General features: G+C 31.9%; 2 protein-coding genes across 6 annotated transcripts; one reads left to right on the top strand and one right to left on the bottom strand.

The window, feature by feature from the left end:
• Positions 1–229: 229 nt before the first annotated feature.
• pins (G-protein-signaling modulator pins) lies at positions 230–4,553 on the bottom strand. Its single transcript, XM_066732561.1, has 8 exons — positions 3,992–4,553; positions 3,479–3,844; positions 3,259–3,401; positions 2,938–3,177; positions 2,400–2,868; positions 2,128–2,330; positions 1,859–2,042; positions 230–1,779 (listed from the first exon to the last, which is right to left on the bottom strand). The coding sequence occupies exons 1-8, from the start codon at positions 4,034–4,036 to the stop codon at positions 1,573–1,575; spliced, it is 1,857 nt and encodes a 618-aa protein (XP_066588658.1). The 5' UTR covers positions 4,037–4,553; the 3' UTR covers positions 230–1,572.
• Positions 4,554–5,411: 858 nt separating this feature from the next.
• On the top strand, positions 5,412–12,876 carry LOC136776751 (unconventional myosin-IXAb-like). Of its 5 annotated transcripts, none has more exons than XM_066732564.1 (11): positions 5,412–5,593; positions 5,706–6,207; positions 6,295–6,355; positions 6,432–6,703; positions 6,773–6,974; positions 7,885–8,047; positions 8,171–8,248; positions 8,332–8,489; positions 8,578–8,700; positions 11,345–11,489; positions 11,561–12,876. In XM_066732564.1, exons 2-11 carry the CDS (start codon positions 6,098–6,100, stop codon positions 11,938–11,940), a joined length of 1,692 nt encoding a protein of 563 aa, XP_066588661.1. In that variant the 5' UTR covers positions 5,412–5,593; positions 5,706–6,097; the 3' UTR covers positions 11,941–12,876. The 5 variants fall into 5 exon arrangements, with proteins under 5 accessions (XP_066588661.1, XP_066588662.1, XP_066588659.1 ...); XM_066732565.1 differs by having other exon boundaries at positions 5,414–5,775; positions 5,886–6,207; XM_066732563.1 differs by having other exon boundaries at positions 5,574–5,642.
• Positions 12,877–13,157: the final 281 nt, after the last annotated feature.

Genomic DNA, 13,157 nt, shown 5'->3' with positions numbered 1-13,157 from the left:
AATTTGCTAAAGAATCTACTCATGTTTTATGGCCTTGACACCAAACGACTGACGGGCAGACGAAAAGTCGGGCCAACTAGCAAAGGCTAATAAAAGCATCCTAATCGGGAATAGGCGATAAACATTATCGATTGGAGTGTCGTGCCTAGAAATGTGATTGATGAGAAATTCAGGAACGGGACTATCTTTTTACAAAAATCGAGTACAATTTCAAATTAAATGGGTTAAAAATTAATTTATTTTTCTTCTTTTCTTACCTATGCTATATTGATTTATTAATACTCTTTAAAATAGGGTATAACTACACTCTCCTAAAAAATACGATGGAATGTAGTGTTTAAGTAAATCAGATGAAACATAATAAAAAAAAAATGCGTACGTAGTGATATTGTACGACATGTGTTACGCAAATAAAAATAAATTCTTGACGTTCGATAATAACAAATTATTATAATTGTCAAAAATATTAATCTAAATTAGTTATACTCTTACTTTTACCATTGTAACTGTACTTTAGGTAGAAAAAATCGATTGTCGCTCGAATAAAGATTTACAATTAATTATTAGTTTAAAACAAGCAAGAGGAATAAAATTATGAACGTGCTACTGCTTCTATTACTTATGATTCCGGTTTTGGTATATATATATAAATATATAAATATTTCATTAGAAACTAAACAAAGAGTAGCTATTCGCAAGTTGCCGCATTCATTCACCTTAAATTAGATTGAACAGTTTTTTAATGTATAAATACAAGATTTCAGTACCCATTGCTCCATTTTAAAATAATTCTTACAGATTACAAGATCAGTACTATTTGGCACGGCTGTCATAATTATAATTTTCAATGTACAATTTCAATAGAGAATGTAGCATTACTCTTATTCTGTCGCAAGTAAAAGCTCCTCTTGCCAGTTGTTTATATCTAGATAGATGTAAATTATATACATACTAATGAAAAATACAAAAGAGATAAAAAAAGTTGACAGAAAAATATACGCCAAATGCTGCTTCCACCATTCCAGTAGACTTTATCTTTATATTTGCTGAATGCTATTGTAATAGGTCTCCAATTGTACGAAATGCTCCTTCCTTTGTATTCAAATAACGGATACTTCGACGTTGGCAGTGACCTATGGCTTTAAAATTCATGATTTCTTTTTTTAATAAAAGCATATGAATATGTTTCATAATCAGAAAAATAAAAATTGATTAAATAAAAGATATATAGACAAATCTTTATCGGCTTTAGATTTACCAGTCAGATTCTTTAAGAAGAAGCAAATAAGGACGTTTGGACGGTATCATTTTATCTGGTAATCAGAAAGCGCTCTATAGCAGCGAATGCTTCGATGCCGATGCGTTTGCTTCAGCGGAGCAAATAAAATATATAAGCACAGTAAAGTTAACTTATAAATATATAGCTAATTGATTAGCGTGAAATTAAAAGTATTTCTTAAAATGTTAGCCGCATACCTATCATGGACTTATAAATGTTATAAACTTTTTACTTATATTATCATAAAATCTCGCGCTCATTCGTTCATCATTAAGAAATGAAACTATTCATAACTAATAAGTCTTTCCAGGTCCTGAAGCACGCTGATCCTCCATCCGTCCTGCTTGGAGTTTCTGAATTAAAGCAAAGAGATCTTCTTCGGGTACTGTTGCTCCGGACTGCGTTGTACCTGTTGTCGATCTTTGGTGGCTATCCTCTTCCGTGTCTTGTATCACTACAGCAGCAGGGAGAGGACTGCGCTGATCTTCTAAACGTGAGCTCTGTCAAGTATCGTTTAAGGTTGAGAGCATATCAATTTATAGAGAAAATACAGATAATATATATTGGTACATTTTTTACCTGACATTTTACCAGCATCTCTATAAAAGAATCTTCGGGATCCTGAATTACAGAAGCTCTACTTATGGCCTCATTATTGTTCTTATTCATGTTCAAACCAGGTAAAAATGGTAATGTTACACGCTGCTCGTCCATTCTTTGACTTTGCATACCGGCTATCAATTCCAACAGATCATCCCCTTCTCTACATTAATTAATTAGAAACAGAGGAAAATTATTTTTATATAAATGTACCCATCGGACAAAAGCTTTTTCATTCATTTTCATACTTTTCTTTCTCCACTGGCATCGTCGCTGATTTCATTTTGATAGGCTTTGTGTTCAGTGCACAACGCTGATCATCCATTCTACCAGATTGGAATCGAGACAACAGATCAAAGAAATTATCTTCTTCTTTTTGAGATGCGTGGAAACCAGGTTTATTCGACATTGGTTGAGCAGTGATTTCTTTCTGCTTACTTTCCGGTGTAAGCTATAGAAAGTTTTTTTTTTCGTTATTATACATTTATTATTGATAAAAGCGACATATGCCTTAACTAACCTTAATAAGATCCAAATTATGCATGCTAGAACGACGAACGCGGTATCTACCAGGGGAGGGTGTATTGATATTCGAAGCCAACTTAGGGTAGGTTTGAATTTGGTTCTCCTTATTATTATCCTGCTGTCCCTTTTCTAGTCCTAAAATTTTTTCCAAGTCATCAATATTCATTTGTGCCGTAGCTTGACCCATTTGATCCTCCAATTCCTTAGAGATAGTTAGATGTAAATTTGCGTAATGCAAAGCTTTCTCATGGTTTCCCATAGCGGTATGAGCATTTCCAAGGGACCAACAAGCACGACCTTCTCCTACACGGTCTTTAAGCTGTTGAGCTATGCTTAAGTGCCAAAGATGATATTTTATAGCGGCCGGATAATCCCGTAATAACGTGTATGTATTCCCCAATGAATAACAAGCTTGTGCTTCCACTTCCCTGTCTCCTAGCTCTTGAGCCAAAATTAATGTTCTCCTGTAATTGAATGACCATCGGTAAGATGCAATTAAATATCAGTATAAAAGAAAACACAATTATACTAACTTATAATGCTGAGCAGCTTTTTCAAACTCCCCAAGGAATATATGCGAATTCCCTAAATTACTGTTTGCTCTCCTCTCGGCTGCTTTATCTCCGAATTCTCTTGCAATTTTTAGCCTTTCGTTATGATAATAAATTGCTTGTTGGAAGTCTCCCAATAAGTAAAATGTATTACCCAGGTTACCGCACGCTCTACCCTGTGCAGCAGAATCTTCCAATTCTCGCATTAACTCCAAATTTTCTCTATTAATAAATTATTTGATCATTTTTAATATTACTGCACCCTACAGTTTCAATAAAAGAGCGACAATATATAGTTCATACTGATAATAGCGAACAGCTAGCTGCAAACATTGTCGGACGTCTTCGGAAAATTCTTCCGGATCGTGATGATTCGTGCGCCCTGGCTGTTTGCCTTTTGCGTGGTAAACATTTCCTAAATTATAAAGGGCTCTGCCTTCACTCAACTATGAAAATTTTTTAATTAATGCAAAAACAAGATAAACATCATATTATGATACTAATAATAAAATATCTAGGGCACCTTATCACCAATTTCCCTGGAAATCTCCAGATGCCTCTTGCAGCATATCATAGCCTCATCAAATTTTCCCATAACCTTTAATGTGTTACCTAGATTTCCACTTGATTTTGCTTCCCCTAGCTTATCTCCCATGTTTCTAGCTAATGTCAGATCTAGCTTATGATACTGCATTGCTTTAACATAGTCTCCAAGATAAAAATAAGCATTTCCCAGTTGACTGTAAATGGCACTTAGAATTCTAAGATCATCTGTTCCAGCTTGAATTGCAGCTTGAAAAAATGCCACACCAGATTTGCAATCTCCTGCTTTACACAATCTCTCACCTTCAAGTGCTAATTCAAGGCACATATTCCACCTTTCATTATTCTAGAAGATAAACATTTTTACATATCATATATATATATATATATATTTTATTATTATTATAAAATAAAAAGTGAAATGATTATTATATTGATCATATCAAATAAAACCTTATAATTAACAAATGATAATGAACCATTTATTGCTTACTTGTCCTTCATGTGTTGATTTTTCCGAATGCCCAGCAAACGACATTTTGCCGAAAATGATTAAAAATATTTCTTTTCACCAAAGGAATTACTAAATTCTTTAAAGTAGCTTTCATATACTATACCAATAAAATGAGTCACGAGCTAACATAAAATTACATTGCAATTTGAAGGCTGTATACTATTTACAGAAATTATGCCTTAGATTAAACTTATTCATTTCGATAGTAAACGTTTTATATAAAACTCTCAAAACATACAAAACTAAAAATGTATATAGTAGCACTTAGTAGCTTGTGTATTTGATTTGAAGAGTGGGTTTGTTCTTTTTTGCTGCACTAATGCAATAATTTAGAGTGAGAAAACATATACCACACTTGTCTTATTTGAACTATTATTGCACTTCCACTATACATTAATTAAGACTTTTTGCTTTCACTTATATGTATTTATATAAATATACAATTGTCTTGAAAATTATGTTTATATTATAAAGCTTTTCTCATGGCTGCTTACGGCCATGCTTATGGGAGCTATGGATTATGGAGCAATGTGAAGCCAGATCCGCTGTTGCACGCAAAAGTCAGCGCCAACTGGTGGCCAATTCAGTACTGATTTATAAAGGAAAACATTGAAAAAATATTTCAAAGAAATTTATATTTAATGTGTCTATTGCAAAATTAAAATTATATTAATTCTATTTTATCAACACTTAAGTTATATCTTCTTTTCTCCGATGTTTTCCTTTCTAAGCGACCACTTTTGGTACTGGCCAAGTGCTCGACGCGTCATAGTGACCAATGTGACAGCCTGAAGAGGGAAAAACATAATTAAAGTCAGACGCTGGTGAACAGCGCAATATAAGCTGCATAGGCTTTTGCTTTTGGGCAACTGGGCTGGGCGTGTAAACTGGAGGGACTTCACACTGACTCATGCCGCGTTTCATCGTATACGTTTGTGATATCAGCATTCTACCCGACTCGACCGTCGAGAACGTTGAAGACTACTATTTCGACTTCCTAAACGCTATATGCTTGCGTTCCGATCGATAGGGACTTCGCGGAGGTGTCAAGAGTGCATATCTAGCACACTGACACCAGAGTGACCTTACCAAATTTAAAGCATGGGCGTTTTCCATTTTCAAACTCAGATCGACAGATGTTAACAAAAGTCGATGAATTGGTATATTGCATGCAACACAAACTATATATTCTAATAGGAAAACGCCCCATATCATTTTAGAGTTTATATCGAAAGACAGAAAAATAGTAGATAAAGAGAGTAAAGTAGAAGAGTTCCTTTATGTACTGTCGATACTGATGTGCTATAAGATATGTGACATAAAATATAGACTTTTATGTAGTAAGGTGGGAGTATGAGAAATTGAACCTTTCAGTGTAGATCAATTAACCGAAACTCTGGCATGCAGCGATTCTGCTCCCGAAAACTAATGATCCATGCGTTTTAATCCCGATAACATATTTCCATTTCTTATTTCTAATCTTAGGGAAGCACGGGTCACGGGAGCAAAATCGATGCAAGTTAATTTACGTTTTTTGCACTCTGATCACTGATGGGGCGCCATTAATGGCGGTGTGATCGTGTATATACTATATATACTTTATTGATTTTTTGAGATGTAACGGAAAGAGGTGTGGTTAGTTTGTAAGATGTACTTTTCTCGTACGATTAATTCTATCACTTTGTGTGAAAAGGGAAAATGAAGAAGAAATGACGGCGTTGGAAAAAAAAATTGGAGATAACGACACGCAAACGGACATAGATGTGAGCAAGCGACCAGATTTGTACTGTTTTGAAGTATACATTGGTATACATAGTTAGGTTATGTCTATTTGGATGTTTTCATGGATATTCATGTCTGGTCCTCGTGACAGTGGAAGTAGTGGAACTGGAAGCTTCACTAACTAGCTCAATGAAATATTCAACTAGTTAGATGTAGCTGGTTTTTAATATCATTTACCTGAAGTAACTGTAGCAATTAAAGCACAGAATTATCAAAATCTGTCATCTCTCAGCCAAAAGTAGTACATATAACAATAATAAATGTAATTGTTTACATTTAAATGGTATTATTGTATTCTGTGCAATGAGTAGTTGGACAGAAAGAATGCATCGTCGTGCTGCTACTTTGGGTAATGTGGTTACCAGTTGCGGTCATCCATCTTCTGTACCACCATATCCAAGACGTTTGGAAAAGTTAGTGTCCTCACTATTGTTATTAATTATTTTCCAATTGCATAAATAATTTTAAAGCTATAAGCATTATCTACATTTGTTTTACAGAGTCAAGTTTGGAGTACCATTGGATGAAGTATGTAAAAATGATATTCCAGGTCCATTACTGGTAAATATTAATTAAAAATAAATTTTAATTAATGCTATGATATATTCTTATATCAATTTATTGCATTATTTGTTAGGTTCTGATATTAAAATTGAACAAAGAAGCTCCCTTAAGGAAAGATGTTTTTCGTGCACCAGGCCACCAGGGTAACATGAAAAAACTAATTCATTTTCTTCAGACTGGTCGATTAGTCAATATGGACAATTTTAGTGTTTACACTATAGCCAGTGTTCTAAAAAAATTTTTACGTAAAATTCCTGGTGGTGTTTTTGGCAGAGAAGGGGAGCAGCAATTGTTTACTGTTATTCAACTTGACAGTATTGAATTGCAGAGAGACCAGATTCACAAGTATAAAAGACTTCAAAATATTAAACATGAATTTTATTGTCACTTAGTCTACAGATAAGTTGTTTACAGATTGATTACTTCTCTACCAATGCACACACAGCGTTTACTGGTATTGTTATTTGGAACATTTAGAGTTGTAGCAGTAAATAGCGAAAGAGCTAGAACTGGAATGTCTAGTGAAGCATTAGGAGTGTCTGTTGCTCCTTCATTTTTCCAAAGTTGCGTTAGTGATGGGAAAACAGCTAAAATGGAAGATGTACTCAGATTCAAGGTAAGCACACCATCGAAAAGCTGATAAAAATATCATTAAAAATGTAAAAGTGCAAAACAAATGACAACTCATGTACTTAGCTTAATGCTTATTAAAAGTTTCATGTCATTTTCATAAAAAATAATTAGTAATATAAATTATATATCACATCAGCATGTATCATACCGCATTCTTTTTAATATTGCTATTATCAGCTACTATCATTTAATCATATTTTCTCATATCGTTTGGCTACGTACCATCAGGCGGAGGTCTCAGTAAGTTGCTTTAATTAATAGTTATTTAACATACTTAAATGCATTGCTTTTACTCTATAATCATATGTTCAAATATTTCATGTCTCATTAAAATTATAATAATTTTATTCATATTGAGTTTGTAATTGCAGTCTTAAGAGGTTTTTTTCTTTTTATATTTTATTTTTCTCAATTAACTTTAAAGGCTGGTACTTGATACTTCAAATTGTATCAAGTAATACATATACTATTGTTTAATTTCACAATGCCAAGAGCTTTACATTCCATTGCAGTACTGTGATTATGATTGTGAACATAGAAGTATCATGGCACAATAGGCTTGTATAATGGTTGAAATGAGTCATGTGTCAATTGATACTTGCTTGTAGAAATTCCACAGTGAATTGAATTCAATATTACATAAATATCATGTTTAAACAAATGTCACTATAAATTTTTAAGCCTTAAAAAAATATATATTTATAAAAAAGTATTATTTATTTATTAAACATTTATTTTGTTACTTTGTTTATTTAATGTATCATTTATTTTGCATAATGCATTGTTATACATATGTATAAACTATAGAAAATTTCATAAAGTACCATTTTACTTTTTCAGAAATAATTTAAATTTTTCTACTTGATATAATTCATTTTATTCTTTATCTGTAGGTTGCCACGCGTGTTATGAAATTTATGATTGATAATTTTGGAGTGTCAAATTTATTTGGGAGGGCAAATTATGAATTCTATGCTCGTATTACGGGAAGAATACTGAAAGTTGAGGAAGATTGGATATTTAGTTTTCGCTATCCCCCAGACACACTTGTATCAAGTAGGTTTGAGAAATAATGACCAATTTTTCTAACATGCACAATTCGTGGAATAAAGTATTATTATCTTAAAAGTCAGAGGTACATAATAATTTAAAAAATTTAATATTTTTTTTGAATATCAGGGCAATTATCACTAGAAGCTGAGAAGACCTGGTTACAATATGAGTGTGAAAGATGGGGATTGAAGTTCAATTTAGAATGTAAGTAAGAAATGTGCGTGTGTGTGTGCGTGTGGCATTGATCCTTATGTATCAAACATTACGTGTGATTAATTATTTTATAGCTATATCTCATCAAGAGGAGTCACAGTCGACGCCTGCTTTAATTAATGTCCCTGAGTCACTTGAGCTTACTTCATCATTAGGAATGATACCTGAAAATACGTTACTGGAAAGTTACACTCGACTTTCTGTTAGCCTTGAAGAAAACGGCTTATTTCAGGTTGATTTACATAATTAAATATTTGACGATTCCTTTTCACGATCTCTAAAATTAATTAGTTATCACCGGTATTTTTTTATTGTTGCAGGCATCAAGCCGATCGTCTAGTAATGGCAGTCATCACTCACGCCATGCAGGAATGACATTAGACGAGCTTAGAGCCGTAAACCGATATGCGGAAAGTACCAAAAGTCTCAGCTATCTACCACAGGTAGGCATATGATAAAAATGAATTTTTTTTTCTATTAATACGATTTCTATTCTTCCGCTTTATATGAGTTCAATAACACTTTTTTTTATATACACCTGCTAGTTACATATTCAACAATGCACAATCTGTTTAGATTGCACTAGTTTATTTCAATACACAGCTTGGTGTATTAGAATATCGATATTGTCCTTTTCATTGTTTTTTTTTGTTTCATAAGAAGTATGATAATGATGAATATTGAGCTTTGTCACAAAGGAGGAAGTTGGTATTCGTTAATGTTTCTGTACCTGTTACTTTTATAAGACTTATTATTTGACACTTATTTATGCAATTAGCTGGTTTTTTCAAAGACAAAACGATTGTAATCTAATTACAAAGCGATATTCTGATAAAAAGTAAAATTCTCCTATGAGAGCATGAAAGCGTAAATTTTTTCAGATATCGAGGAAGCATTTGTCTTGAACAAGTGTTTAAAATGCATGAATGCTGTTGCATCTAGAGTCCATTCTCTTTTCCTCATATCAGAACTTCTTCAAATATAGTATTGACGATCGTATTTATTATTTTTAAGGAAGAACATGTTTGTATCTGCAAATTATTTATTACAATTTCAAATGGCCAAATAACAATTTTTTTCTTGTGAAAAACTTACATGGCACTTTATGCTTCGTTAAGAGAAAACATAATTAAGCAACACTCTCACTTTGGCAATTGAAATAACACAATATATGAATAATGAGCGTTCATCAATAATTATTTAATAATTTTAAAGTTAGAGATTTATCATTTTTGTTATGCTTCAATATAGATGATGCACAATATGCATTGTTGGTATGAGTTTCAGAGATTATTGACTGAATTTATGCTTTAGATTAGAATTACCTATGGAATTTATAATTATTTTTATCATGTATTCATAGAGAATTAAATGGCAGTATTCTTTGTATCCCCTCTAATTATTATATACAGGATGTAGTAGGAACCCTAGGCTACTTGTTAGAGCATTGTAGGATTCGTGATTTCAAACAATTTTTAATAATAAACGTAAGGTTCAAAATGGAAAATTAGAAATATAAAATGTACAATGTGTACTACCAAAGGCGTACTAAATCATGAACGTAATAATGCCTCTATTCCCATAACTCTAGTAGATATCAATTTTGTTCATAGGGCTTTTAAAATTGCTCTTTGTTCATATTCTGACAGATCTTTGCCAAAAAATTGATATCATTTATAATTTCGGAGATAAATAAGTTTTTACGCTCATATCTTTGATTCATCTTGAGTGAATCAAATTTAAATTCAACACACACAATCTAAAATATCAAGGTTACTAATTGTTTTATATAGAGTACCACACAGGATATATAAAAATCTCGCAAATGTTTACAAATTTCAAAAATTTTAATTGTACGTATCCAACTGCATGTTTGTTATGAAAAGTTGTTTAAAGTGACACACCCTAATATCCTTAAAAATTATACCTAGGGTCTCTGTTACGCGTTGTGTATAATATCACGTCCAAACATGTTTTTAAGTAATATAAGCAGTGATAATTACGTGAAACATACATTGACTCTAGAAAAGACCGCAAATAGTAGACCAATTAATTAAAGTTATACCAGATTAGTCTGCTTCTAGGCCTTGGTCTACTGTAACTGCGGACCCCTCTATTGTCAGTTTTGTTTTCTTATTTTCCTTTTAACACTGTAACGATCTTTAATTTAAAGTATATAGTCATTTCTATTTTTTACATAAATTATCCTCTTGAATTTTAAAGCCAGGTATTGATAATTATGTAAAATACATTAATGTTTTCATATATTTCGCAAGTTTTTACAGTGATACGTATACTTATTTATTTCCATTTAATTGTGCTTATTATAATGTAACAGCTTCTAATATATACTAAAGTCTAAACTGTTTCTCGTATTAATAGTAGGCAGAAAACTGAAAAATTTCGATTGATTACTTTTCAATTACATATGTATATGTGACAAGATTGTTTTCCGTCTACGCTTGCATTTGCTTCGCAATAAATATTGACGTGAGTGCCATAAAAATATCATGCTTGTGTAAAGAAATAATTAATGTTGATTTTCACATGCTTTTACTCGTGTGTCGTTATTCCACAGTTAAACAAGAAAAAAAAACGTGAAAATATTGTGTTCAATGCGATATTCTGTTCTCTTTTCTGTAAATAATTCAATCTCTATTGGGGATTTTTCTGTTTAAGATATTATACTTGTACAAATTTTATCTGTAAAAATACAATTTTTAATAAAAGAACTACTCGAGTTTCAATCTAAAGACCAAATTGCTAATAATAAGCAATGAATAAAACCACACGGAACTAACAACAATTAACGGCAAACACAAAATAATGGCTGATATCTTTTCACTGATTCACTTGTCCTCCACTTTTAATTAGAGTGGATAGTATTGCAAGAATTTATTTTATTCACGGTATGTATTATCGCATAAATCTTTCTCGCTATGTATTTTGGCTTGCTAATTCTGCATGTGACATAAGATTATACACATTTGTTATACGCCTAAATAAAATTAAAATAGTATAATGATGATTAATACGGGGAATGTTGTTATTGGTGTAATACGACATTAATCGTAATAATTTGATCAGGTACACGAAAGACAGACTGCGAGAATGCGGACCAGGTCTGAATGGTTTTTAACGCCTGTTGGTGAAAGATTTGCGATGACCGACAGTGATCCTACAGCGATGCACATACTACGCGGTTCGAACAGGTCATCATCAGGAAATATCGGTAAGATGAAAATTCTTGTAAATACAAATTTATTTTCTATGATTTAATACAATAAAAATAATGTTACGAAGATTTACTTATCCTAGCGGCTGGATTGAGTGCAAGTGCGGAATCTGTAAAGCGGCCGAGTCTTCGAAGGAATTCTTCAAGGGAGAAGTCGCGACTGCATCGAAGCTCTTCGCGGAGGAACAAGGAAAATGGAGCGAAAGGAAGGTCCACGGAAGCTTGCAAGTCTCGCTCTCTGGAAACAATGAAAGCTAAGACTGTTAGGGTTACCGTAGACCAGCCAGCTGAAAAAATGTTGAAAAGTAGTCATGAGGTAATCGACGAGAACGATGGCAAGGATCTCCTGGCCGTGCACGGTACGGATGTTCAGATAGGACCACAAGATTGTACCGAAATGGATGTTCAAACGTTTCATGTTACGCTAACGTACAAGCCAAGAATATAAGTATACAGAGGACAGATAAAGAGTATGTTACATATAACAAAAATCGAAAATTGAACAGAATTCGTACTAAAAAAGTATTTCAATTATCGTGCATGTATCTCGTGTTACATGTATACGAACTTATTTATATCAATATTTAAAGATTGAATAGTATTAAAGATTCATAGGAGTATTTAAATAATAATTTATAAATGCTCTAAAATTTCTATGAAACTTTGTGTATATATATGCAGTTTTTCTTCACTTTTAAGACGTTTATATAATTTTATGTTTTTTCATCTTTTAATATACACAACACTACATTATTTCTAAATATTAATATATACAAGGCAATATATCAATTTTTGACGTACTAAGTATATATACAAGATGAAGTGTAAAAATTTAAGACAATTAAGTAATCTTTTTCTACTTTCCAACTGGTTCAACTTAAAATAATACTGGAAGAAAGGAAGACATTTTCGTATTTTTATTCCTTCCATTTGCATTTAGATATCCTTAGAATAATATTTAAATATGCAAAGTATTAATTTTCTGAAATCCTTGGATATCTTAAAAATTGCTACGTTGTTTTAAAATCATATAATTAGAAAAAAAGAAATCATTTTTACCATCCACGAACAAATTTATACTTTAGTCTTATCACGTTGCATAGAAATTAAATTGATTTTTAAGTGTATTAAACATTGTGTGTATTTCTGGAAAATAAGAACATGACAATTTTTATAGCAAACATATTATAAACTTTTGCATTTCACATGTATATTCCATATTCTTATTATTTTATACTATTATACTTTTGCATCTACTGCATCATTCCAAATGCATTTATAATTTTTCTATGTACTGTTCTTATTCTTGTTTCAATTAATTATTTATTTAATGTGATTGTTAATAATAAAGCATATTAATGATTTAGTTCATAATCTACCTTATTTTTTTCTTTCATAGGCATGATATCATATTTATGGCATATTGTTCAATTATTGTCCTCAGAAATAATTACATTTGATAAACTGTTTCTGTATAAACCATATCAGTATATAAGCGACATTTTAACTGTACAAGTTAAAAAGTAAGTATTCTCAAAAAAATACGTGACTATCGATAACTAAATAAAGATACGTATACCATGACTAATAAAGAACTGTCTCATATACAGGATGTCTTTCCTTCGATGCTCACCAAAAATTAATTAAATATCAGTGCGTATACTA

Source organism: Prorops nasuta, unplaced genomic scaffold (genome assembly GCF_024137725.1).
Source record: "Prorops nasuta isolate Cenicafe-Biocafe unplaced genomic scaffold, Cenicafe_Pnas_1.2 PNAS00010, whole genome shotgun sequence".
NCBI classification, from domain to species: Eukaryota; Metazoa; Arthropoda; class Insecta; order Hymenoptera; family Bethylidae; genus Prorops; species Prorops nasuta.
Note: the sequence above shows the minus strand (reverse complement) of the source record. Positions and strands in the feature narration are given on the sequence as shown.

Coding starts and splice junctions, on each gene's coding strand:
- LOC136776751 (XM_066732564.1), top strand. CDS start 6,098: ATGAGTAGTTGGACAGAAAGAATGCATCGTCGTGCTGCTACTTTGGGT. Junction 6,208..6,294: donor TATCCAAGACGTTTGGAAAA/GTTAGTGTCCTC, acceptor TTTGTTTTACAG/AGTCAAGTTTGGAGTACCAT. Junction 11,490..11,560: donor GTCATCATCAGGAAATATCG/GTAAGATGAAAA, acceptor AATGTTACGAAG/ATTTACTTATCCTAGCGGCT.
- pins (XM_066732561.1), bottom strand. CDS start 4,036: ATGTCGTTTGCTGGGCATTCGGAAAAATCAACACATGAAGGACAA. Junction 3,845..3,991: donor AATCAACACATGAAGGACAA/GTAAGCAATAAA, acceptor TTTATCTTCTAG/AATAATGAAAGGTGGAATAT. Junction 3,178..3,258: donor CTAGCTGTTCGCTATTATCA/GTATGAACTATA, acceptor ATTTATTAATAG/AGAAAATTTGGAGTTAATGC.